We start from the raw sequence: 25,539 nt of genomic DNA, 5'->3' as shown, positions 1-25,539 counted from the left end.
CTTTTTGTGTAGCCTGATGAAAACCAGAGAAAGTGATAACTGCCTGGAACTCATTTGATTGAAAATAAAAAAAAGCATTTCACACAGGCTCTCAGTGAAACTAATGCAAACATTAGCTCCCCCCCTCCCATTTATTTAGTGATTTAACTGGCCATTTGAAAATCTGTAAATATTTAGCATATTGCTGTATAAAACAGAATATTTAGCTGTGTTCATCATTTTACAATTTTATCAATATTTTGGCTTCAATCTGTCAGAAAAGTGACAAGCAACTTCAGTCTTCCAATATTTGTGAGTTCCCATTCCACCAATGGCTTAATTGGTTAATTAATTCTCCTGCGTATATTTTTTTTCCAGGCGTTCAAATATTTATCAGGTGATTTAACACCAGGGTCATTTGAAACCTGAATGTCTCTGGTCTTCAGGATAGCCTCCTCTTACTTAGAGAAAAAGACAACAAACAAGAATTGAACTTCTGTGGTTACAGATTTTAACATATTTATTACACAGTAAGGAGTACAACAATACCAGAATCATACTTCAAAGTTTCACAGGTTGACAGACCATACGTTACAGTCCAACTAAAGAAAAACAAAAAAACGAAACAAAAACAAAGAATTACAAGAAACCACAGTCCCGACATAGTAGACTTAAAAGCTCAAGAGTATGCCGACAAAGCAGGATGAAGGACCAACCCCAGTGTTAGTCTACCATTAACTTGTGGTACACGTCTGAATTAAGTATTGCACAACAACTTCAATTTGTTTAAGTTTTTTTCACAATAAAACTTTCAGAACCCTCCCCAGCCCTCCCACCCCCACCCCAAAAAATCACTTCAGGCTGCATTTCCACCACCTCCAACAATTTTTTAAAAATTATTTATGTATTATACAAACTGGAAATTGCAGTAACTTTTCCCCCACCTTGATACATCATCGAAACAGGCATGCGTCATTTTACCAGCCTTCATTATTTTAAACACTTTGAATTATTTTTTTTAAAAAAAGAATCCCCATGATATGAGCCTACACATCGACAGGCGGCCTACCATAGCATGTCTAACAACAGAGAAAAGCGAGAGAGAGACAGAGAGAGAGAGAGAGAGGAGAGAGGAGAGAGGAGAGAGAGAGCGAGAAAGAGGGATAAAATGAGGACACCATATTTCCCATCAGCGACCACTGTTTTGACTACATCAAATAGAGTCAACATCTTCTTTTAAGTCACGGTCTTTAATTCGTTATACCTACAAATTATACTTCGGGTGATCTGTATATGTGACAAGCATAAAGGAACATAACAAAAGTTCTTTTTTCTTCTTCTTTTTTTTCTCACTTTTCTTCATTCGTTTTATGAGGTCTGCATTGTTACCAAGTAGTGATATGGTTTTGCAGCTGTATGAGCTTAAAGTTTTGGTTTTTTTCCTGTTCTCTTGTGCCCATTTGGTTTGACTAGACCAGTATCTGTTCAGCAACTGGTGCTATTAACATGCTGTCAGAGGTAGAGTGAAACTTTTGCCACTGAGGATCTTGTAGCAAAACAGAAGTAGAGGAGAGGAGAGAAGGAGATAGAGCTTCAAGGAGTTTTCAGCTTTATTTATTCGCTTCTTTTTTTGTCTTCCTTTTTAATTTTTTTTTTTTACCCAGGTTGCCCTGAAATGCAATAACGTAACACACTGATCCTTTTATTATTTTTTTTTTTCTTGAAATACACAATACACTAGTGTTGAAATGGCTTAGCCGTTTCACGTAAAATCACAGCTTCTGAGGAAACGTAACTGGGTGTCAGACACCTTTTTGGATTATTTAACCCTTTAGAGTCTAGAACGTAGGCTTACACCGTGGGCGTGTATGAGAATCCCACCGATCAGACTGCTCGAAGCCACCATCAGGCCACCTCCATGAGGTCAAAGGTCAAACACACGTCTATTAGCACCATGGTTATTGGGAGAAAAACTTGCTGTGTAAGTGAATAAGTGCTTGTCAGTTACCCTCTTCCTTCCCACTGCTGACTGGGTTGAAGTTGATTTATGCTGTTCTATAATAATTCTGTTACGCTGTGCAAAAATAAACAGCATTTAGCAAGAAAAAAATTAATATTGTGGCATTTATTGGTGTTCTTAAAAAATATTAAAACAAAAAATGCACTGCTTTAAAATTTCCAGTATTATGCAAGTACTCTTGAGGGTTGAAACCACAAATGATGAATATCCAAGCAAAGCAAAACGTAAGATGAAGAATCTAAAAACTCTTTATCATTTATAATTTTCTGTTGAATGGAAGCCTCATAAGATTTTCAGCTACCGTGGATATTATTGCTCTTTTTTCAGAACACATCCTACTGCGTGTAAGGGAAGCATCTAACATCTGTGTGAAGTGCACCTATCCACTTCCTTCACCATTATTTCCCCCAAACTGGTTGAGCAGTGCCGGTCTTGGTTCTGGACAGGAAAGGGTTAAAGGTTTTTTTTTTTTTTCTTTATTAAAACATTGCTGAAACTGGTTTCACCTGATGATAGCTTGGTTAAAACAAAAATAAATAATCGTGCATTTGAGTGTATCTCTTTTGACTTGAAGAAAATCAGATTTTGGTCCTTCGTGTCTGTCTTTGGCTGACTTCCATGTTTTAATTCTTTTGTAATACTGTGTAACCTGGCATTCAGCAGTGTTAAAGCTGTCAATCTACACCTCTGCATTTGGAACGTTAGTTTCTTAGTTTTTTTCTTTTTTTTCTCTTTTTTTTAGTAAAAACAACAATACTTAACAAACGTTCAGTGATGTGCATGCACGGCCCTTAAGTAAAAAGAAAGAAGTTATGATGTCTTATTTTGCTCAGAAAACATCACCAACAATAGTGGATTTTGTTACATTTTCCTTATTACAGAAAAAAAAAATCACGCTAATACTACAGATTAAATCAGTGTGAAATGGAACTATACCGAAAGAGTTTGCCAAAAGATGCATGCCTAGAGTCCTTGTGACAGTGCAAATACATTTATGTACATCCCTTGTACAAAACATTTATGTTAGCATTCCATGAAGCATGCTAGTTCTCAGAAAAAGATCTGAATAGAGTGAAGTAGCAGCTCTGAGAGTTTTCTTGAGGACAACAAAAAAAAAGAATTTTCCTTCTGGTAGAACTACTAGAGAACTATCACTAATACATACAAATATAAAAGCAGCTCGGATAGGATAACTTTTCTTTTTGCACCGACTAGAAACAAAGAGCCTAAAGTTGTGGGCATGGTTAATCTACTATGCATCTTCACAATTGTCCAACACATATACAATAAATCACCATTGGAAACTGCACAGGACATGTGTTTTTTTTTTCTTTTTACACCATGAGGACTATTTAGAAAACCAAAGAGAAAATCAGGGCTGAGCGAGTGTAACACATTTAAGGGGGCAGAGCTGTATCCAGGATGGATCTGGTGTTTTTCAGCCCTCTGCTTCCAGATGACGTCAAAGTGAGGCTCCGTCTCGCCACGCCGGGGAAGGCTGACTTTACCGTTCTGTTCCGGGACCGGAAGGGACGCGTTTAAAACGTGAACGTGTGTTTTGTGTGTTTCCCTTCCCCGATCCGGCGCTATATTCCTTTGCGCGTGTCCACCCTGCTGCAAAACCCCTTTTCTTTCTCGAGCCGTTGACCTGGACATTATTACGCTTCTTTCTGAAGTCGGGGGAAAAAAAAGGATGAACATCTGGGTTTCTTTCCAATCTGGTGCACATCTGAGTATTTCTTTGAGGGCGCCCGGAGTTCAGACAGTAACCATAGGATGCCCGCCGTATTCCCAGCAAAATGTTTACGCCCCCTCCGTCCAACACTCGTGCCCTTGAGGATGTTTTTCTTATTCTCTCTTCCCCTCCCTCGCTTATTGTTCAAAACAAATGTGTCTCTTTATCACAGAGCATATTATCCTTGTAGCTTTCAACAGCAATTAGTAATCCCTTGGTTTGCTGTTTGGTAAAGCGTCTATTAATGAGGTCAACTAGTTTCAGATCCCAGCTACTGGAAAAAGAACAGAGGGGAGGTCAAATGTACTCGTCTGCAATTCTCTGCTGTCTCTTCAGGCTCCTTTTTTTGTATTTACAGGGAACTAAAATAGCAACAACAATGATAATAATATTAATAGTAACAACAATGACATTAATAATAAAAACAAAGAATATCTTTGTGTTCTTTTTCATGGCAAGTCAATATGACCCGTTATTGGCCTTCTGTGTCAAACGTCTACTCCAAGACAAGTCCTCTCTCTTTGTAGCATCTTAGTTTAAAATCTTTGAGCGAATGAGGAAAGTGAAAGAGTTTTACGGGGAGGGAGGGGCGGGGCCGGGCTCGGGCCGCTCTAGCGCGGCGTGGCTTCTATGGTGGAGGGCGTGCCCGGGGTGGTGGAGCGGGGAGTGGCGGCGGGCGGGGTGTCCACTGGGCTGCCCGCCCCGCTGCTGGACGCGGCCGAGGAGCTGACCGTGGCAGGGGCCTCGGCCTGCTGGGCCTGCAGAGTCTGTCCGCACACGTGGTGGTGCTTCTCCCAGTCCTTGTGCTGGCAGAAGGAGCCGCAGTACCGCGCCGTGTTGCAGCCGCTGCAGGTCTCGCTCGCCTTGCGCCCGCAGTTCCAACAGCTCTACGGAGGGGGCAGCAGAGAGTGCGAACTATAAAGCTTTTCCCTGAAGGTGCAAACTTACAAAGTTCCAGTCTTTTTAAACACAACAATATGGCAGAAGAGGTGTAGGAATGTTTTTTGGTACCACTTTCACGTCGAAACATCGGCAGCAATGCCGACAGTACCAGAGTGTAGTCTCATTAAAGGTAGCTTACAATTGGTGCTTTCGAAGGTAAGTTTAAGGAAACCAAATAACTAATAGTAAGTGAAAAGTAAGTCCTGCCCACTTGTACCTGTGGGTCACAAACTATGTGAACCAAAAGCATTTGTGTCAACATTTAGATCAGGACCATTGGTCTTAACATTCACAACACTCAATCCATGTTCACCTGTTCTGAAATGCTGTTTTTCCAATTGGGGTCAATTCATGTAAAATCAAAATGGGGCTTGGTAAGTAGCCTGTACAGTAAGTACAGATTTTAGAAAAATCATTACCTAAAAAATTAGCTCATTTTTCCATTGGGGTTGCGTACTGCCAAGCACTCTATGCACAGTTTTTTGTGTTTGGTATTTTTGGTATCAAAAAATGACAAATTTCCAACATATGACATACAATCACCCTGGATTGGCCTTGTCTTGTTATCAGTAGAAACACAATTGAAAATCATACTTTACTGGGCACTTCAGAACAAATTTCCTAGCCTCTTCATTACTATGTAGTAATCCAAACTCTACTTAATGTGCATATAGCTTTGGATAGAGATAAAAAAACAACCCTGGAAGAACAAAAGGGCATGGGGCTAATACGAAACTTTCCTGGTTTGTTTGGAACAAAACATTTCCCATGAATGAAAATGTATTTTTCTTACAATTCCAAGTTACACACGCAGTCCTATTTTTACTGTTCCAACAGCAATGGTTTAACGATACATTTGTATCTGTTACAAAGCATGCAGATTCACACAGCAAGGCAAAGCATTGCGTAGGTTGTACTGTACATAAAGCAACTTTGTAAATATGCCTTACAGGCAAAACCAGGTAACTTCAAAGACCCTTGATTTTTTTTACCTGAAACAAGAAAGAGCACTTACAAACAGCTACTGAAGCAATACTCAAGGGAGACAGTCAGATAAACCTGGCTCATGTAATTAATCTCAGATGTACGTACACTGATTAAACTCCCCGGTTGAGATTAGCTGCCCATACCACCACCCACCTTTATATTTTTCCAATTTGCTGATTAGTACAACCATTACAAGCTAACATCTAAGTAAGGAAAAACTACAGGCAACTGAGCAGCCACACTTAAAGTGTTAAAGCAGATCCCCTCCAAAAGAATTAAATAAACTATCCATTTATGAAGTTGGATTATTACAGGATCACTTGAGATGAAATAACTTGGTAAAGGAATGCAAACCCAGATCCCAACGACATGAACCTGAATCCATTTGATGTCTGTCTGCACTGCTGGGATAATGCATTTTTCATGTGCATTTTAGACAATGTTTTATTTATCATCTGTTTTGATTGTATTTAGGGACACAAAAAGAGAGGCATTCTCCAGAACTCCAAATTAAGTTAAAGCACCGCTCAAAGACATTGAGGACTGTTACTGCCTGACACCACAGCAGAGCTCGGAAACATTCAGGTGGTTCCTTCACCAGGTTTCCCTATGAAGCTATGATTGCCCTTAATGGGGTGGGGAGGGGTTTCTCACCTCACTGGAGTCCTCCTGCTGGTTGATGACAGACAGAGCGTCCTCTGCCGCCTGCCGCTTGGCCTCGGCGACCGTGCGCTCCATTTTGGCCCTCTCTGTGCTGATCATCTCGTGGGCCTTACGCTCCGCCTCCGACACCGCCTTCTGCAGCTCCGACATGGCCTGCCTTTTAACCTCATTCACAGCCTCTTCTGAAAGACAAGAGACCTTCCCTCAAGAACTGGTCTGCACTTTGTGTCCCACAAATACACATTACAATATAGCTCTAGACTCTCACTGATGTGTGGCATGCACTCGTGGAAGTCACACTTCATCTTAACACCTTGGATTGTGTAGTGTCGGGTCCAACGAATGACGATAATTGGTCTTGCAAGCGCCAGTCCCGCATTCTTCACTGTTTCTATTTACTGCTGGGTTTCATGAACAGTGTCATCAAAATAAGCTTTTTTTCTGCAAGCTGTTAGCGTTTCCTTAGCACAGAGTCACAGCAAAAAGCAGTGAAAGAGTCATGGAGTAGGAAAGATAACAAGCAAATGCCAAGAACAGTAAGCTAAAAGTACACACTGGACAGAGAAAGAAAGGAATTTATTCAGCTGTGGCAAGGGCATGATGGTTTACTTCAGCTGTCTGCAAACAGGCACTACGGAAAAGGATGGAAGCATGACAAACAGAAAGAAACAGCCAAGTAGTTTGACAGAAGATGTTGGTGACTTTGTGTGTCCTTGAGTTATGGTAAGTGCTTTTCAGCCTTACACGGCAACACAGGCTGCACCATATGAATGGAATCATAGCTGAGTCCTGAAGCAGTCATGCATGGTAAAATTCTCAGATTTCAAAACTCAAGTCTCCCATGATTTTCTGGAAATGTGTGTCAAATTGGTGGCCAACAACATATGACGCTGTATAGTGTGTTCTCTCGAAATGTGTCGAGAGAACACACTATACTATATAATTATAATATATATAATATAATTATAATATAATTATCACCATTGTATCATTACACATCTGTATATGCATGTTTAATTTCCATCATTACAACATAAGAATATAACAGTGATGTCATCAAGACTATGTTTATTTCGCTATATGAAATTATTATATTTGAAAAACAAAATTCAGGATCCCGAGTAGCTCAGCTGTGGCTTCCAATAGCTCAGTGAAGGTGCTGATTCTGAGTAGTCTAATCTCTACAGTCATAGATTATGGCCTATTTCACAGAAGCAGAAGTAGAAATTATGGCAAATACCATGAAAACATCCTTACACTTTCGCATTGTACATCCATTGTTTTTTTTTTTTTTCATTTAATTGCAAACATCCATTTCTAACGAGAAAAAATATCACTGCCAACCTGTTTCACATAAGTACAGACAATTTTTTTTCTATACAATTTTTACATTCATTCTGTGAATAATGAAATAAAATGTTTAAAGGGATTTAAACAGGTTTTACTATTTAAATGTATCATATTTGTACAAAGACTTGTAGGGAATTTTACTCTGAATATTCAAGGTCAATTAAAATTCCATCAAAATGGCAACAGGACAATATTTCTGCGCTCTGATCAAGGCTGCAGCTTGACTAATTGTATATGTAAATCAGGCAATTTATATTTAAATTATGCATTTCTATTGTGGTCCCAAAGGCACATGCAGATCAGTAAATGAAAACTGGTAGGACATTTTGAGAGGCACCTGAATATTTATTACCAACTGTAAACATTCTGCATTTGCTAGGGAAAAAAAACAATGCAAGAAGTCATAGATTCTGAATTTTCTGCAACCCTCTCTGGGAGACATAAAAGAGAGAAAAAAAAGGCAATTTGGAGCCTTTCCACCATTTACATTGAATGATATTCTATCCTGCCTGACACCTTGCTCATAAGCCGAGTCCCCTTTGGAATGTGGAGAAGACAAGAAAACACAGTCGGCGAATGAGATGTCAATATAATTCATCGTCTTTCAGAGCTCAAAGAGTCATCCATTAAAATCTAAATGAGGGCCTATTATGTCACAAGAGATCCCATAAACCTCTGAGCAATACAAATCTACAGCACATACATCACAGAATCATACCAAGTATGGCGTCTGAGACTGAAGAACATGTTTTTGTTAGATTTGAACTGAATTTATACCCCACTGAAGGTTTCCACCACATACAACCTAAATCAAATACGTTCAGCTTGTGGAAGCAACTTAATATTGCTGAAGATACTTGAGGATTGTATGAGGATTGCTTGATGACAGCAATAAAAATATGCAATTGGAATTAGTTGCTAGGGGAAGGGATTTGAGCTTTGGCTGTGATACATAATTCATTTCAAAGATGTAATTTCTTAGGATTTCAAGGAAAAGAGAGATGTAATTTTAAGTCAATTAGCCGAGGATGTCTACCATGCCTATACACACAAGTGTTTTATAAATGTTCATGCATACTCCATATTCTACCTTTTGAGAGAAACCATAGTCTATCATTTCCTGTCCACATATGCTACAGTGCAATAAAGGATACTGACTTGAAAGCAATAAAGCAGTAGTGATGCATAAGCAAAAAAAAATGCAAACGTGAATGGCAATACTAGCAATAATATTAGTTTAACTAGTGACTATTATAGAGAATACATGCTTAGATTCCTTGATATTTCGGATTATTAAAATGACTTTACGGCCTGACATCATATTTGGATGTGAAAAGACAGCTTTTGGTGAAATTTTATTGGTTGGCTACTGTATATCTCAAAGAATAATTTCGAGCGCTGCACGGCTGTCCAAGTTTCCCTCTGCAGTAACACAGACGCCGAGGTGACTGACTGAAGTTTAAAAGCTTTTCTTTTTCAAAGCCAGCAAAAAGGATCTGTTTGAATAATTTCCCTTTGATTTCCCCCCTGCTTCCAAGGGACACTCTGGATAAAAGCCGCACTGAGGTATCTGAGAGGGAATGACAAAGCCGATGCCATTGGACATACATCCTTTTACACAGAGATATACACATACATGCAGTGCTCACCAGCTTTTTTCCAGATCTCTTCAGGCACGTATCCTGACACCGGTCTGTGGAGCAGCTCCCTGTGTATTTCTAAAAGGCAGTAACAAAGCTTTTATCAGAATCCCATACATAGCATATAACTAAGTACAAACCACTGCAAGTCAGCTCAAGAACTTATTAACATTCAAACCTATACAAAACATCAAGTAAATATTTGGTACACGACAAAGTACTCTGATGCCATCAGGCTGGCGCAATAAGAAGGTAATGATCTGCTGCTTGAGTATTCCCAGCGAGTGCCAGGAATGGAAGAAATGAACGGTCTGCTTCACTTCGTGGTGATGCCATTTGGCCTCTGCAGTGCCACGGGACCAGACTGGGTCTACCGTCCCCAGCGCTGGTCTCACCTGGTCGGCCTGGCTCAGCACCTGGTGTGGAGGCGTCCTGGCTAGCCGGACTCTGCTGTCTGGACTGGCTGCTGCTGCTGCTGCCTTTCTTCAGGTCCTCCGCGTCGCTGTATCTGCGGATCCAATAGTTGAGCTCCTCCCGGTCGGCCTCCTGGCAGCGGCGGAGCACCGTGAGGGAGCGCCGGGTCTTCTCCACCATGTCCATGATGCAGTTCAGCAGCTGCGGGGGGGCAAACATGCTGAGTACACAGGCTAACGCCTGGGTGGCCGAGCAATGGTATCATGGCTCAGGGCAAATACAGAGTGAATGGATACAGTCAACCTGCAAGGTGCCATTTGTAAGAACAATACCTTTCAATATAGCAAACTTATCATTTAACTTAACAGGCACCTTTGCACATAGATTAAGTAACATTAAACATGTACACATACACACACATACTTGCTAATATACACAACAATTTAACAGTCCTAGATTCAACTTGGCAGAATCAAATTCATTTTGATTTTACTGATAAACCTGATAGAAATGTTAGTCTTAATTTCAAAGAGCTTTGATTGGTTAATTAAGGGCTGTAGTCACCGTGGCTGAAACATGAATGTGTTGCTCCTGATTTATAATGCAGTTTTTAAAAGTACAGTTGTGTACATTTCAAGAGTCAATGCCAGATGCTTATTTGCAATTATGTCAGGCTGATTGCTTTTCCACTGTTTGAATGTAATACCTATATCATGTATTAATATAACATTTTATTTGAGGATGATGTTGACATGTGTGTATGTGTATGTGTCTTCATGCTACACAGAGAAGCTGATGTAAAGCACTTTTTATACTGTAATGGAATATTATCATATCTTTAAAAACAACATACCTTAAAATAGACAGACCTTAAACATAAGTTTAGATTTAAATCAATTGCTTTTCTGGTTGTGTCATGAATGCAATTTTTCCTTTAAAAACAAAACAACTTTGTTGTTTGACAGTGTTTACAAATTCAAATCTAATCCTGCCAAGCCTACATTGCATCTCCTAATATTTTGCACGCTGGGTACACACTAATGAACAGAGCCTTTTTGGGGTGTGTTTACACAGAGGATAAAAATATCACAGAAATTTCCACAGTACTTCTCTGTGTTGAATCCTTTCTATAAATCTGCATGCAGTATGTACATTGAAGAGCAAGTTATTTCCCAAAAACACTGATGCTGTGAATCTCAGCACTCAGATTCTTAGTATTTTGAATAAAACTAGATAAAAATAAGAGTCTTGCAATGTACATGGCTGTGTTGGTGGGCTATCACAGAAAAGCTGCTCTGGAAATCAACTGGAGGACAATTAAAATACTTCATATATGTTTTGATTGCCATAGATCCATGTTCCCTAAACACATACAATGCTGCTGCTTACCCAGAGTGCACAAATGCATGGGGATACCTTGTATTTCTGAACACAAACAAGGACAGACACTTGGACAGTCTTAGTAATAAAAAAATGTTATTACTTTTCTTACATGGTCAAGGTGCTTCCACTCCTCCGCCCACTCCCTGTCGGTGAGTCTGTGATCGATTACTTCTTCCTGTCGCGTGCCGTGCATCCCTGTCGGACGGAGGGGACAAATGACTCCAGACGCTACTCCTGGCTCCCCAATCAGTCCCTCTGCAGTGAGTCAACATTGACCAAACCACCCACACCCCTCACCCTACGTCCTGACACCCCTCACTGTGCATCTACTCTCACCCACTCACTACATCTTCCCTGCTTGGAGGCCTCTTACTTACTGGAGGGGGTTCTGACAATCACCCATAAAAATCCATCACAGAGCAAATTCATCTTTGCACTTTGGATTTTCAGGAAGGGTAATTCGCACTATTGAACTTCCTCAGCGCTCCCTGGAAGCATCTTATCCCAAGACTGCCCCAGGTCTATTTGGGGAACCTCCGTTACTTCAGTAGGGCCTTTGTTTGCGATCCCCGCCTCGGTCACCGCCCCCATCTTGGAGGCGCTGCTGTCAGACTCCACTACTGTGGCGTTCTGTCGCGTTTGAACGCATTGCTGATTTGCTGGCAGTGGGAGGAAGCTTCACATTTTGGATCTGTTTATTGGCGCGTGGGCCTAAACAGAACTCAATGTCACTTTAACTTGCTCCTGCCAAAAACCCTATAAACTGAGGATTAGAATTCTTTAATCCATTTATCCTCATGCAGGATGTTGACAAGAAATGAAGGCAAACATGCTTAAGACCAAGAGCGATCCTTAATGTCTTTGACCTTAGTGATTTCTGTATGGAAATCTGCACTCCCTGCTAGTCTAACCAAAACAGACTGGGGATGCGACCCGGTTTTTTGCTGCTGACCCTGCACATATGCTGCCTTCTTGATCCGCCCGAAAGGTCCCCACGCTGAAAGACCTGGGACACTCACCCAGAGGCCTGGTGCGGTCCCTGAGGTCGCGAGGGTTGGGGTGCCTGTAGGAGTCCCTGTAGTGGTGCGCGATGGCCATGTCGTCCAGGCGGTAGTGCTGAGGTGGGGGCGGCGTCGGGTGAGGCAGGCCGTTGGGCTGGTAGGAGAGCCCGTTGCTGGGGCTGTAGCGCTGGCCGGGGCTGATCGTGCAGGGCCTCTTACTGGGGTGGTCTGGGTGCAAAGCCTCCCGGTCGAAGCCGTTCTCTTTGGTTCTGCGGAGACGTGGGACAGAGGGCCATCGATGAAATACAGCCTCGATGAAAAAATACTGGGAGGGATGACATGAGCAGCACTATCACTTAGAGTCTCCAATCTCGGATCTCAGATCTCTCATGGGAAATTTCACTGTGTTAACATTAATTTCTGCTATTCAATCCTGATGGCCTAACGCTTGAGAAAGGTTTCTGATTATGACTGTCCTGGTTAAAAATACCTAAAATCTCTGATACGCATATCTCAGTGATGCATGTCTTGCTTCAGTATTACTCCACCTCTCCACATAAAGAGCCTGCTGTTGACTGGCAGACTGATAGCTGTCAATGGCTGTAGCTGTAGATGGCTGTCAACAAGCTAGTTTTTAGTTGGTACCTGAATTAGCCATTTAGTTTATTCAGTAGCTGGGTGACATTAGCTACATTTGCCTTGTGTGTGGAAGGAGGTCACCAGCATAACACCTTCACAGCATGCATTTGATTAGCCTGTGAGAGGGAACTGAGTCATACAGAGCTGAATGTGTTGGGACACATCAGATGAGTGTAGTGATTGCTGGTTAGCACATTTGTTGCTCCTTTGCATTACAGTTGAGAGCAAGAAGCATTTGAAAAAGCAGTAAATAGTTGTAAACCGAAGAGTGGAAAACAGTATGCCTTTTAAAAAGAGTCCAACAGTCATTTTATTAGCTTAAGCAATCCCACCCAACTTGTTTGACCTCAGTGCCCATCAAATGTCCACTGATGGGACAGTGCTCCCCACGATACAGCCAAGTGTAAACTCCCTGCTGCAGAGTCTAAATTAGTCACATTACAGAAAGCAGGACACAGTGATGACCAAACACACATTCCCACCTTTTGAATGCTCCTGCACACTGCAGCATTCCACAAAAGGGGGTGTGTTTTATCATAATACCCATCGCTTCCATCGCGTTTCCGTTGAGAAATGTCACCTGCGCGGTGTACGAGAGTGCAGAGGAATGCCTGAGCCGCTGACCATGAATTTGAAGAAGGAAGGGCTGCTGATTTGTGTGTGTTTCAGCATCCTCTGCACCCTCGCCGCTCCTCTGGGCATGCGCGATTCCTCGACCCCCCCCCCCCCCCCCCGATGTCATCCTGCCCCCTGCTTTCCTGACGTACGGCTCCCCGCATCATGGCAGAAACAGATTGAAGGTCTTAATGAGCTGTTTTTATGGACTGGGAAGCCTCGTTCTCGGCAGGCCATATGCACCCCCCCCCCCCTTCCCCCAGCAAGAGCAACCCTGTCCTCCATCTTCTGCTAAGACATATTTAATGCCTCAGCTAAGTTTAACTACGATGCAGTGCCGCGATTGAATATTTACCATACCCATGGCGATGAGGCACACATTGCTTGATTAAAATAGTAAAAAAAACAGCTACATTTTTTAATGTAATTTCACAAAGCCTCTATATGCAGTACCTATAGTGTATGCTTCCCACTGCCTTTGATAATAACAGTCTGGAATAATCTTGCATTGTGTTCAGTGATTAAGAGTAGTGTTTCCCATTCAAATTCCAACATTCCAATTCTTCCTATAACAAAGCAAAGCCCAGCTAAGCAGAAAAAGAAAAGCTTAGCAAGCCAGATTGGGGCAATGGCTCATCTATATGTGTTATCACCTATGTCCCTAGGCTCAGTCTCCACGCATTTCAGATCTTAGAAATATGCAGGAATTACAAAAGCGAGTCACGTGCAAGGCTCCCAACAACACACCAAAGACCTATACTGTTAACACAGACATATTTTTAAAAAACTGAAAATAAATATATAAATACAGTTGCTCAATATGCCAGAGCAATCTGCTGGGTGCCGTATTTAGAAAATGGTGCAACCAATTTTTCTTCCTCCCTTTCTTGCGATTCATAACAGAACCTATTCATTTTGGTAAAAGGCTCACTTTAGTTTTACGATCATCACAACTGGCTTGCACGTTTCATTGCAATTCCAGTAGACTGAGTAACAGCATGTCATTACGGGACCAAATCAGAAAGCCAGCCACACGCTGGCTGGGGACTCTGTCCGCATTCTCCAGATGTGTCCCACAATCCTCCAGGAATGTCTGGTTCTGCTCCATTAAAGAGCGCCTCTGAAAACAAAAAATGGACCGCGACACAAAGCGGGCGGCGATGCGCGAGCCGGTGATTCCGGATCTGCGCGCCACGACGGGCCTGTCCTCCTAGGGAGCCGCAATCTGCAGCTTATATGGCCAAAGCCACCGGGGAACCTGGGTAATTTCATGCTGCAACACAAAGACCCAACTGTTCACCAAGACATATTTTTTAGCAGAACTGGGCACACGCCTAAAAGTGATACCTTCAAATGATGAGCACAAACCCCTTTCCTTCGCTTGCACTGAAGACAGAAAAATCCCTCTCCAAAGCTACTTTAAGGAATAACACAGATCAATTATGCTATAGCACATATGGCATGTAGCTTGCAACTGCATAATCTGATTTTCCGTGATAGAGAGAAACATGGAGCTTTAAACCAAGATGTGCCAAATTAATGGCACCAGCTGTAAGTCACAGTCTCTTTCCTCACTTCACACTTAACTCTACATTCACCTTCATTGGAAAACAGCAGATTAAGAGAAAGTTTATTAAGCACTTTGCTGTTAACTTGATTAATTCTGTTCACCATTACAGCAGCGATTGCTGAGTTCTGCGCAGCGAAACACCTTAGTCATAACTAAAAGCCTACAGCCTGCTACTGATGTCACTCTATTGCACAGCTGGACGTCTACAACTAGAACAGGAGATAAGATCAAAGGGTCCAGACGAGGGGCGTTTGGTCTCTGCCTCACCTGTCAGGAGTCCTCCTTTTGCCGTTCTCGTTGACGTCCATGAGCAGTTCGGAGGAGTCCACGGGTGAGGTGGTACTGGTGTCGAGGAGCAGCTGCTCATGCTGGGCCAGGTACTGGGCCGGGTTCTGCTTGGCCAGCCGAGCACAGTGCAGAAGCTCGCGCTGCAGTAACGGCAGATTGGCCTGCAGGGGGAGACACAGTTTTGTCTGGGATCAGCACTGGTTCTTCTACCACGACACTTCATTTCATGCAAGTTTGTTTGGCCTGATCCTAGATCCTATCTCACATGACCTCCCTCTTCTTTTTACAATGCCCATCTTGGCTCATCTTTGCTTGTACTTGCGCAAAATCTTAAGCAAGACCGATGCTCCTGATGGTTGCGTTCTGTGCGATATTTTTCTTCACATCCTTTCAGCTCTCTCCAGTGCTGCCCCAAGATCCAGAGTAGTTCTCTGAATATGATCCAAAGCTTCTCTGACCCATCAAGTGCGACAGCACTTTCGGGCTTCCCTGTGACTTGGAGGTGGCAGTAAACCACCATAAACGCAGGAAATGCCATCAAAGTAGGCGGTTGGGAAGTGGATGGCATTTTGTTTTGTCCTCGGCGGCGAGGAGGTAACCGTTCGTAAACACTCAGAGAGAGAAACACAGAAGTGCACAACTTCAAAGCCATTCCGTGGAGCATTTTACGGCAGATGAAAGGTTTTCATTATTTCATCCAGAGACATAGGAGGCCATTACTGAATTTTAATGACACGGGGGGCCATTATGGCTACCCATATTCCGAGAGTCTTCCGAGAGACTTCAATAAGAGCTTTCTCTCCAAGCCCTTGACTACACTCAGACAATGCTCCCCAGCTCTGCTGCTTCACTGCCGAGCGTCCTCAAGAATACAAGCAATCGAATTGTTATCATACACTGAATATCAAACAGAGCTCTGAAGGACTTCCCAGCAAACACACAAACTTGGAGCTACACAACAAACCCAGAGCACTCTTGTCAATTCTTTAGCGTTTGCTATTCAAGAAGCTGACTGAATCAAAGTCAGTTTATTACAGGAACTAATTTATGGTTACCAATTCTTGCTGACATGAAAGGCCGCTATAAGTCAAGGTTTGTTATTTAGAAAAAGGAAAGACTCTAATCAGATCATTTCCTGGCCAGTGACAGAAATGTCTCTCATCCCTCTTTGAACACAGAGGAAATCTTTCAAAAAATTATTTATGGATATGGGAGAAAAAAGAGCATCACCAATCACTGACCATGCCAATAACTGTTCAAGTTAATGGTCTGTTAATAGTTTACGATGACAATTACTGCAAACCTGGATTACCTTAACCCCGCTAACCCCACGCTTCCATTTACAGAAGGTCATTTTAATTGCTCACTTTTCATACTGTGAGACTGCCCATGAAAATATTGAGCAACAAAGCAGTAATGAAGAAAAAAAATCAATATGATGATAATTAAAGGCACTGTCTGACACACTCAGAAGGCAAGCCCGGGCCCTGCGCACCCCCATTTCACCATTATTTTTAAGTGCCGCTCTCAGACATTTCTCAGCTGACATTTTTATCCAACTAGCATAATTGCCCATGGAGCCGAAACAAGTCAGAACACCGGCCAATCAAAGCAAAGGATTCTTGGGGCAGCAGTGCAAGGAGCGAGGCCAAGTGTGGAGCATCTTATAAGCAGATGTCTGGCCTGCTGTTTGGGATCTTCATCTCACCATTGTCTGCTTGCTTGCACTTAACCGTCCCACCCTTACATTAAATACTGACACCGACAAGTAGGTCTATGTAAAGCATTGCCTACTTATTATAGATGCCGAGAGCATCCTAGCTGTCCCGTCCTTAATGTGTTTCATTCTTAATGGCTTCCCTTGGCATGAAGTCTATGTTTAGTTAATATAAAATTGTTTAAATAGACTCACAGTTACTTATCTGCACTCTGAGGCAATGCTCATGCACGTCTACCATAGACAGCCTGGTAACTGGTATTGTTCAAATACATACTGCTATTCAAATCGCAAAACAACACAGCTGGCACAAAACGAATCCACTTTAAAGGGAAGCTGGGTAATTCTGACTAAAAAATACACAGAGAAAGTGTTTGGTCAGACATACCAAGCATTTATAAAGTGTAAAGGGCAGTTATTCGGTGTTTGCTTGACCATTAAATTAATCTCAGTCTCCAGCCACATAGACATTTAAAGTCTCAACCGTAAGAGAAAGCTACTGTTTCGGGGACAATGTTGTAGGTCTTCCTTAACACTGTTTTGGTAGCACGCGTTTACTGCATGTATTTGTTTTGCTCTGCAGTTCATCTTTGATCTAGACTTGCGTAATCACAAAAAATAAGAAGTCTCTCAACAAAAAAAGAAACTGGTTTAATTTACTGAGACCATACAAGTGGTTTTCAAATGAATAACAGAAAAATGGCAATACAAAGCTATCCCTTTGGCTCTCGTTTTGGTCCCAGATTAGCTCATTAGAACAGTGTGTAATATCCTTCCAGTAAACGCTTCTCTGTAAACACAAGAATGGAGGAGGAGGTCGGTAGGTGGCATTAGACTAATGAAAACAAGGCTCTAATGCAGATTGTTGCAGCTGCGTTTGAATGCACTTATAAAAACCCACGGTCCCACAGCCATATGGTATTTGTCATTAAAGGCTCCTTTGAGGAAAAGCACTAAAATTAGAAAAAAAAGAAGTTGCATCTTTGACTCCAACCATTCTGACTCAATGATAAAGTGGCCATATGGCAGACTGCAGTGAGAGGAGTTCTGGCAGTGTCCTTGTGTGCTTCTCTCCATCCGTCAGCTGCCACGACCTCTAATGGGAGCGATTTTTGTAGCGCCGCGTTGGCCCCGGAGTTTCCTCTGAGACGATGAGGCGCGTGAGAATGACACCGCGCATGCAAAGGGGGGGCTTGGGGGGCGAGAGGCGGCGGCTCCATTGCGTCTCGTTCGCGTGCATAACGCGCTTATGAATAAGATAAAAGGTGATCTGTGCTTCAAGAGCCCGGATTTCAGAGCAGGGATAGAAAAACCATGTCGCCATTACAGCGGAAATCCTGACATTTCCCCAGGGCAGGGGAAAACCAAAAACAAAAACATGAAATGCGAAACACTGGATGTTCCAAGAATTCTCTAAGAATGTTGGGGAATGGAGTAGTATCTCACCTGGATCAACTGAGGACTGTGGTGCCCCAACCTATAGTAAACCCCCGTTATTTAGTCTTATAATATGAGTTTTTTGCGATCCAAAATGAACTGTCAGACCTTTTCAATCTCGTTGACCTCACAGAACCATTGTTTGTGACATTTAAGTAAAAAATGTGTTAAACAGTGAAAACTGAAACAATTACAAGTAACATGCAGTCCACAAAGGAGCTGGTAATAACTGAACCACTGTTTTCTATTATAATAAATAAGCCTTTTGGCTTCTTCACTATAATTTCTTCTACTGAACAAAGATGGTCTTCACAGCTTGAAACATTCCAATTAAAATGAATACCAATCCCCATGAGGATGACACAGAGATGACACAAGGCTATGATGTGGTTCAGTGTGTAAAGGGTATCTGCTGAGCCTGGTATGTCCAACAAATAAATTCTCTGGCTTTCATTCTAAAACACCTCTTGAATTGTTCTATATGATTATTTTGTTCCAAGCCCCACTTAACTATACAGAACAACAACAATAAGTACAACTGTTTATCAACTCTCTGACAAAATTGTGGGTTTCCATGTGGTAACACTAACATCTTAAGATTTTAACATTGTACTGGTAAGATGCTACTACTGTACAAAGTATGAGTGGGCTGATATTCAAAGACCATAAACGTGAGTCCGTCAAACCAAGAGGAAAAAGGCAGGCCATACTTCTGGCAAATGAAGCTGAGGTTTTGTGTATAGCTACCTCGGGCAAGTTTAAATCACGTCTTTCCAGTTAAAATATTACAGAAAAATAAAACAAATCCCACAGAACAGGAAATTCTGTGCTATTTGGCTCACGGGGAACCCATGTATCCATTTATGCCTGACTCCTTTCTCCCATTCAAAGTCTTTAACAACAGCAAAAAAAAGAGGTAAAGAAATATGCACATCTGCATCTTAGCTCCTGAGCCATTCAAATGGTTTCCAGATCATTGCCGGTTGTGCAATACCTTCAGAAAAGGGATGACAAAAGGTCGTAGTGGGAAGTTCGTAGCTTCTTGCAGTTTGGAATGGAATTCCTCTATGGTTAGGGTGGAGTTCTAGGAGAAAGAGAGAGCAAGAGAGAGGGAAAAAGAAAGAGAGAGACAGAAAAAGAGAGAGAGAGAGAAAAACACATGAACACACATGGAAAACATTACGCGATAATATTTCTTATTGGAAGCAAAACTATATCCTGTCGAAGACCGAACGGTTTTAGGATGTAGACGTATAATGGAGAGCACATGGCGGACTACAGCGAAGCCACGCACTGATGATTCATTTTTACCCCTGCAGTACATGAGCAAACACCGCGTATCTCGCCAGCAGCTCCAGGACTGTCACACTGAAATGAGATACAGGTATACGTGCGCAGATTGCAGTAGCAGTGCAAATGTTTAACTGTGGAGTCCTGTTTTTCTGGGGAGATACGAAATGGTTTAAATACCTTTGCATGTACGTACGATGTGGTAATCTGTTTAAGGGGTGGGGAGGGGGAGGGGGAGCTGGGGGTGACGGTGTTTGATCCGTTCAATAATGATACCGAGCAAACAAGGTGCTCTCCCCTGGTGGAGCTGCGCATATCTACCCCAGCTGGCTTGAATTGGTTTTCATCTCGTTTAGTTACGAAAAAAAAGACTTCTTTTTATCTGCCCCTCGCCAGTTTATCTTATTTACACAGACAGACAGCATGGTGACACTATTTTCAATTTCAAAAATGCCAGTTTTAAAAAAGGGAGAGAGGGAGAGAGAGAGAGAGAGAGATAGAGAGAGAGAGAGAGAGAGAGAGAGAGAGAAATCCAGAGCCGCCTCCTCCATTTCCCAGACCTGAATTTTGTTACATTAGTCCTACATCTGTTCCCCCAGATTGCACAGCTCTGTTTTGACATCCTGAAATCCTCCAGAGCTTTCCTTTAGCATAGCGAGTGCTAATTAAGTGTGTCACTCTTTCAATAAAGTAGAGCGGGGACAGAATTAAAGAGGGATAAAAAAGCCAAGGGGACACTACTGAAACCATGTGTGCGGATGCAGAGGGGTAAAAAAAAAAAAAACATGAAACATAAAAAATTCCCCTTTACTTGAAAAATTCCTTGACAGTGTTACGGATGACGAGAAGATTCATCCATTCATTCAAACTCAGTAATTAAAAGCATTATCCGTTATGAAATCATCATTGCACAACAATTCGCCATTTATATCAGCTCATCAGTGAACAGAGCTGAAACACATGTTCAGTATCTTTGTTGGATCATATTTTATCTCTGAACAGACATCCAGGCCAGATGCAACAAATACTGACTTGCTAATAAAAAATCACAACTAATCCTATTGGACATTTCCACTTGGAGCGGAACCCATTCACCTCTGGCATGTTAAACCACAGCTAGTCTCTATGCGTGGTTTGTAATTTTGTGGAGAGCGGGCAGATCTAAAGTTTGATCACTAAACCATTAAACAAGGTCATGAACAAAGGAGATAGCTAGACTGGAATCCCAACAGCTTTTTATCGCAGGCAAATAATTAAGTATGAATTAGGAAAAACTGCTCTAGCTTGTCTATCTCTGCGCGTTGGACTCACCACGAGGCCCAGCACGAGTGTGCGCACCCTCTCGCCGATCTCCGGGGAGATGTCGTTGCCGAACTGCTGCAGCGTCGTGAGGAAGCGCTTCAGCTTGCTGAGCTGCCGGGCGCCGCAGGCCGGAGGGAGCTGCTGATTGGCCAGCGAGGAGGAAGAGGAGGAGGAAGGCCCGTTGCTGAAGCCGTTGGGCGGAGAGGGGGCCCCATTCAAAGCCGTGGGAGAGTGGCTGGTGCCATTGGTTACTGGGTGCGAAAGCGGACAAAAGAGAGCTCTTCAGTATTTCCGTTGTACAGTAATGACACTGACAGGTTTTTACGGTGTACGCTAGCTGTAATATATTTCTGAACACTGAACACAAACAGCTAAACATGAAAAAAAAAATTAATTTAAAATCTTTACATCTGCTAGAAGATGTGGCATACCAATAACAATACCTTACTCAAACACTTCAGCATGGTTAGGTCAGTCAAAGGCAAAATCAAATGCAGACAGTAAAAAAAAGCTCCTTTTTTCACAAGCGCCAACAAAACACACCATATGAGGGATAGAACACAAAACTCCATCCCTTAATGAAATTAAGCTGCATGTTCAACTCCCCATAGCTTTTCCCCAATAATGGAGAAACAAGATACTCCAGCTACATCTGGTAACAATTACATGAGGGGGGAAAAATCAAAGCACTCGCTTTGTTAAACCTTCAGAATTTATAATTAGAGCTTGTTATTAAAGACTCCTCCTTGCTGGGGAGCCAACTATACAGTATGTGTGCTAATTGCAGATTCCAAATGATCTCTTTAAGGGATCTGGCATCTTCGACTGCGAACAAAACCTCTTCAATTACTCTGATGTAATGTTTTCAGCAAGGGCTTTAAAAAGAAGACTTAAAAAAGATTTTCCAAGTCCAAGCATTGCTTTTATGGTGTATATTTTGAATACAGATGAAGTTATGATCCGCTGAGACACAGGCTGGCAAGGCTTTAATGAGTGTGATCGATGCTGTGGATGCTTACACCAGTGAAATCGTTTAAAACATAAATCACCCTGGGATTTCAGGCGACCTTGATTAGCGCATGTCTTGACTGAACTATGATAAATTCACTGTTCCAGGCCAGTCGTATGGAATGCGTTGGCTGAGCACTAACAGGGATTGCGCCTAAGAGGCCCCCTTTTCTCAGTGAGGAGTTTCAGTGAGAGAGTCCCTCTGGACATGGGCAGGGCTCAAACTCACGTGTGGTGGGTGTGAAGGAGCTGGTCCTGGGGGCACCCTGTGTGGTTGGAGGTGGTGGCATGGTGGGCGGAGTCAACCTGGATTGTGTCTTCACATCCGCAGGTGAGTCTGGCATGGTGGAGCGCTTCTCAGTACGATCTGGAGAGAGAGAGAGAGAGAGAGAGAGAGAGAGAGGGAGAGAGAAATGTTACTCACATTCATTTGATAAGCAGGTGCCCTCATCCACAACATCTTAGACCCATACCCCTACTCATACAGCTGGCTTTTAATGGTAACAATACAAGTCAAGCACAGATGGCCCAATAAGACCATCATCCCCTAGGCGATGTTGCTTCTCCGTGCAGTCTCTCTTGATTAGTGATGTGACCCCATGTGACAGGTTTGGGCCAATTAGGCGAAAAAGCTGAGCTGTGCACGGACGAAAGCACTCCACATGCTTCTCCTGAGATGATCGCGGGGGCTGCCTTGATCAAAGGTCTAATGGTTACCGCATCGCCCCTTATCACATCTGTGATGCAAGCCCCAAAGTGTTATCCCCAGACAAAGGCACGCCCAAACCAGTCAGCAGGTTCTAACGAATTCCAGAGGCCACAGGATATACCCCTGCTGAAACTCTGATCTGGGGGGAGGCTCAGATGATGTGCAGCCCATCACTCCCCAGGCTACACAGATTCCGCACCTGTACAGTGAAACGGACAGATGTTTCCTCCGCTAATGATAGTTACTTCATCCATCCATCCATCCTCCTGGCAGGCTCTGAAGGCCTACATATCTCACGCACGGCTGTTCCGGGGGAAACCCTAGCGAGTCCCACAGTTCTGCCCAAACCCAGCGTCTGTATGTGCCGGTGGGGTCAGTTAGGGTGCTAGCTTCAGAGAGTGTGGGGCAGTGATTTTATTTCAAAACTCGTGACTACTCCCTGTACCCTCTCACCACTAAGAGTGCGGTTCTGCTCTTATCATGGAAATATAACACGTTCTAGCAGAAATGCCCTTTTAGTTCAAAGGGAGGGAATAGGTGCTTGGAAACAGGCAAAAGCAGACTCCGGCAAGACCTTCACCTGATAAAAGCTGTAAATAACCTAGCTGTTTCCATCTAGCCGTTCACACGACCTTGCAAGTGGCTCAACCGTATCGGGAAAGTCAACAGTGCAGCGTTTTGTCTCGGAGAAAGCGGGAAGGGAGGTCTTTCCAGGGAAACGAGCGCTATCTGTGGAGGTGGACTCTCGGGACGCGCTGTAATCAGGGTGGTGGAGGGACATGTTCCAGACCCAGGGTGATGTCTGTGACAAACCCTTCCCATAGGTGGGACATAGGGAGAGCCCTGCCACACTCTCCTCTCAGCCAATGACGGGGACTACACCTCAAGAAACGAGCACTGCTTTAGTAGTTAAAAAAACACACACCATAACAACACTGATAATTTAAGCTATTGCTTTTACCTTAGGATCAAATACTTTGTAACTTATTCAGTTACAGCTCTATTTAACCTGTCATCTGTACCGGTGTGTCTTTTGTTAAGATGATGTGTTAACACATCGACATTCACAGGCAAGTATCCTTTTCCATTTGTGCAAAAAAGACACCGGGCGCCTGGTAGAGTGTCTCATGAGAGGTACAGCAAACAAGCGTCTTTGACAGCTCTTGGACTCGACTCAAGTAATTACTATTCTGCTTACACAGGAGTAACCTGGAGATGGGGAGGAAGAGAGCGGCTGAAGTCAGGGGTGAGACTTTGCTGTGGTAACGATCTGCAAGAGAGAACTGCAGGACCTCCAGCATTTTTAAAAGTTTTAAAAGACGAACCCATTATCCATTCATGGCTAATAGCGAGGATGGAGCGTTATTTAAAAGTTAAGCGCATCGATTTTGGAGGCGCGCTCGCAGATCGCAATCAATTCTCATTACGCACCGTGCCCAGGGTTGAGATTTCAACTCGTCCTTCATTAAAAGTAATACCAACGCGTTGTACACATAACTGCATTTTTTTTTTCACAAAGATAGTTAAAAATGCATGGAATAGATAAGCACGAACAGACCTTTAGAGGGTACAGGCTTGACACAGTGCTACAGTGCAACTAGCATTCTAACCTGCAGGCGAAATGATGAATCTGGTTATGCCCAGTGGCCTGTTCTAGTAAATTCTTATGCTGTAGACAAGTATGTGGCCATGTACTGAATTTTCCCCAGGACCTGTACTGCTTTGGGCAGAAAACAAAATTGATCTAAGATGTAGTGACTGAGGGCCAAAGGTCTGCTCCGGGGAGCCAGGTCCAGCCAGGCGAAGTCAAACCTCTAGCGCAGCCAGGGTCGGGCCCTGCCAGGAAAAGTATGGAGATAAAGACCAGGAATTTTCGGCCCCATCTGGGTATCGCTCTCCGAGCGCCGGTGCTGAGCCGCGAGAGGACGGAGTCAAACGAAGGCAGCACGATCTGAAACACGTGTGCCAAAACTGACAGGCTCTCCAATAGCAATCCGCTCGGGCCCCGAATGAGACCCCCTGCCTCCGGGCTCTCTTCCCTGAATCCGCTTCCACAGATAACAGTCCCTGCCGCCAGAGCAAAAATCGCGCGCTCTTTCCCCACCCCGGCTGAAAGACAAGGTTTTCATTAAAACTGTTTATTTGTTCCACCGCTGGAGAGACTCGAGCCGCTTATTTATTTTATTAGGTAAAGATATAACGGGATAATTACGGAAGTATATAGTTTTACATAATTGCTTCTTTACTTTATCATTTCCTTTGAGCATCAGAGAAAAAGAGGCTTAAAATAACAGCTGTAATTAAACGATGGCCGACGGATCAGATCTCAATTCACTGAAGGCTGCCAGACATCTGAGCATGAAATACAGAAAATTCCAAGTGCTACAAAAAGAACCGTCAGACCAAAATGAATCCTGTTTAACTTGAGAACTGGCTCTTTGCGATGGGGAGATTTCTACTGAGAATATGACTTATCAATATAACCTCCTCTACATTATATATTCGGTGTGATTCTCTGTGGTTTTCTCTGACAGCTGACAAATTGACAGCTCTCACAGTTTTGAAGAATGTGTTGAGAAACAATTACTTAGATTCCAATGAGATATGTTAATGTTTCTGAGGAAGGGAACACCAACAGGCTACAAAACAGACAGGAGAGAGATGAGATATGACACAGTGATATAGGCTTAAACATTTAAATGATCCCATCTCACACACCGGTGTCTTAAAAGAGAGCAATGTCACAATATCACAAGAGTGGCCCCTGGGGTATGGACGGGAAAATGAACCCTCAAAGAGGACACGAGCTAAATAACATCTTACAACAGATGTGCTGATTAAAAGACCCAA

General features: G+C 42.9%; 1 protein-coding gene across 5 annotated transcripts in view; it reads right to left on the bottom strand.

Annotated features, from left to right (window-relative positions):
- Positions 1-845: 845 nt before the first annotated feature.
- runx1t1 (RUNX1 partner transcriptional co-repressor 1) overlaps positions 846-25,539 on the bottom strand; it is a 48,741-nt gene continuing 24,047 nt past the window's right edge. For 2 of the 5 annotated variants that reach the window (XM_036555545.1, XM_036555540.1), the window contains exons 2-11: positions 22,210-22,347; positions 20,982-21,223; positions 19,375-19,464; positions 15,206-15,387; positions 12,133-12,383; positions 11,214-11,308; positions 9,712-9,931; positions 9,326-9,394; positions 6,318-6,508; positions 846-4,621 (exon numbers count right to left, since the gene is read on the bottom strand). In XM_036555545.1, coding sequence (XP_036411438.1) covers positions 4,346-4,621; positions 6,318-6,508; positions 9,326-9,394; positions 9,712-9,931; positions 11,214-11,308; positions 12,133-12,383; positions 15,206-15,387; positions 19,375-19,464; positions 20,982-21,223; positions 22,210-22,324 — 1,731 coding nt within the window. In that variant the 5' untranslated portion in view covers positions 22,325-22,347 and the 3' untranslated portion in view covers positions 846-4,345. The remainder of the gene's footprint in view (positions 4,622-6,317; positions 6,509-9,325; positions 9,395-9,711; positions 9,932-11,213; positions 11,309-12,132; positions 12,384-15,205; positions 15,388-19,374; positions 19,465-20,981; positions 21,224-22,209; positions 22,348-25,539) is intronic. The other 3 variants (XM_036555543.1, XM_036555541.1, XM_036555544.1) reach the window with 3 other exon arrangements.

This window comes from Megalops cyprinoides, chromosome 21, assembly GCF_013368585.1.
Source record: "Megalops cyprinoides isolate fMegCyp1 chromosome 21, fMegCyp1.pri, whole genome shotgun sequence".
NCBI lineage: Eukaryota > Metazoa > Chordata > Actinopteri > Elopiformes > Megalopidae > Megalops > Megalops cyprinoides.
This window is presented reverse-complemented; position numbering and strand designations above follow the sequence as displayed.